At 37.2% G+C, this 1,572-nt stretch overlaps 1 protein-coding gene across 1 annotated transcript in view; it reads right to left on the minus strand.

The window, feature by feature from the left end:
• Positions 1-1,572, minus strand: part of LOC102832792 (peptidylprolyl isomerase domain and WD repeat-containing protein 1-like) — a 35,913-nt gene that overhangs the window by 28,342 nt on the left and 5,999 nt on the right. The window contains exon 2 of the mRNA XM_006870998.1: positions 1,071-1,173. Coding sequence (XP_006871060.1) covers positions 1,071-1,173 — 103 coding nt within the window. The remainder of the gene's footprint in view (positions 1-1,070; positions 1,174-1,572) is intronic.

Consider the following 1,572-nt stretch of genomic DNA (forward strand, 5'->3'; position numbering starts at 1 on the left):
GCAATGTTGTCCATAGCTTGTCATGATCCACACAATTGAAAGCCTCTGTGTAGTCAATAATGCACAAGTAAACAAAATCCAACATCCATTCCTGATAAAAACACTCAACAAAGTAGGAATTTAAGGGAAATTCCTCAACATAATTAAGAGCATATATATAAAACCAATAGCCAACATCACTCTCAGCGGAGAGAAACTGAAAGGCTTTCCCTTGAAAATAGGGGAAGTCTTAGCAAGAGCTATAAGGAAAATAAGAAAATTTAAGGCATCAAAATTGACAAAGAAGAAGTAAAACTCTCTCTTTGCAGATGATATGACCCTATACAAAGAAAACCCCAAAGGCTTAGCAAAAAAAGCACTGGAACTCATTGGAAGATTCAGCAAAGTGGCAGGTTACAAGATCAACATACAAAAATCAGTTGGATTCCTTTATACTAATAATGACAGCACTGAAAAAGAAATTAGGACCGCAATACCATTTACAATAGTCACCCAAAAGATGAAATATTTAGTCCTAATGATGGATGCATGACCCCTCTATGCTGCTGCTCTCATCTATACACCGTGATGCCCGCAGACCCGAGCACCTCCTGGCCTGAAGTTGGCCACCCTGGCAAGGGCTGATTTCCGGGTAGAAAAAGTGATACCTTTCTGCACTGGAGAAAGTGGTTTGTCAAGAAAGGAAAGAATCCTGCAAGAAGAGGGGATGCTTTAGAAATTCAAGGGTATGCTATTGAAGGGCTGCTGCTGAGAATCAAACATCTGCTTCAACAGGCATCAAGATGAAGACATTAAATCCACTGGGACAGAACTTAAAAAAAAGAAAAGAAACTGAAGTCATCAACAAGTAAAAAATACTGGATATAAGAGCTTATAAAAATAGCGTATAGGGCAAGAGCAGAATGAAAAATGTGTAACACATGTGCTATTTGCATAAAACTACAGCCGGCCTTTTGTGGAATTAAACAGAGTCTATAATATCCTAAAGTAACTTCTACAAATCCACCTCAAAACTGAAGCATCAGAAAAATAAAATTAACTCAAAAAAAGTAAAAAGGTAAGACACTTACTTGGTGCACACTACGTGAGTAATAACATCTCTATGCATATAACTGCGCTCATACATGGATGCACTGGGGAGATTGTCAAGATAGACTCTTTCAAACTCTAGAACTGAAGAAAAAGTGAAAAAAAAATATTTGTAAGACAAATGGAACTAAATATTATTTTGTATTTTCTTCATTTAAAAAGTTCTATACTCTATTTTGGTAGCGTAGTGGTTACGTGGTGGGCTGCTAACCGAAAGGTCAACTGTTCAAATCTATCAGCCACTCTGAGGGAGAAGGACAAGGCTTTCTGCTCCTGTGAAGATTTACAGCCTCGGAAACCCTACACAGGATCACTAAGAGTCAGAACCAATTTGACAGCACACCACTATCACATTTTACTTTGTATTTTCTCCTAGATTTTAGTTGTTCTAAATTCACATGTAATGATGAAAAATATCCAGTGTCTGCTATGTCATATGCAACTGTTATTATTCCAAAGTACTTAATTATTTAGTCAGTCATG

Source organism: Chrysochloris asiatica, unplaced genomic scaffold, assembly GCF_000296735.1.
Source record: "Chrysochloris asiatica unplaced genomic scaffold, ChrAsi1.0 scaffold00157, whole genome shotgun sequence".
NCBI classification, from domain to species: domain Eukaryota; kingdom Metazoa; phylum Chordata; class Mammalia; order Afrosoricida; family Chrysochloridae; genus Chrysochloris; species Chrysochloris asiatica.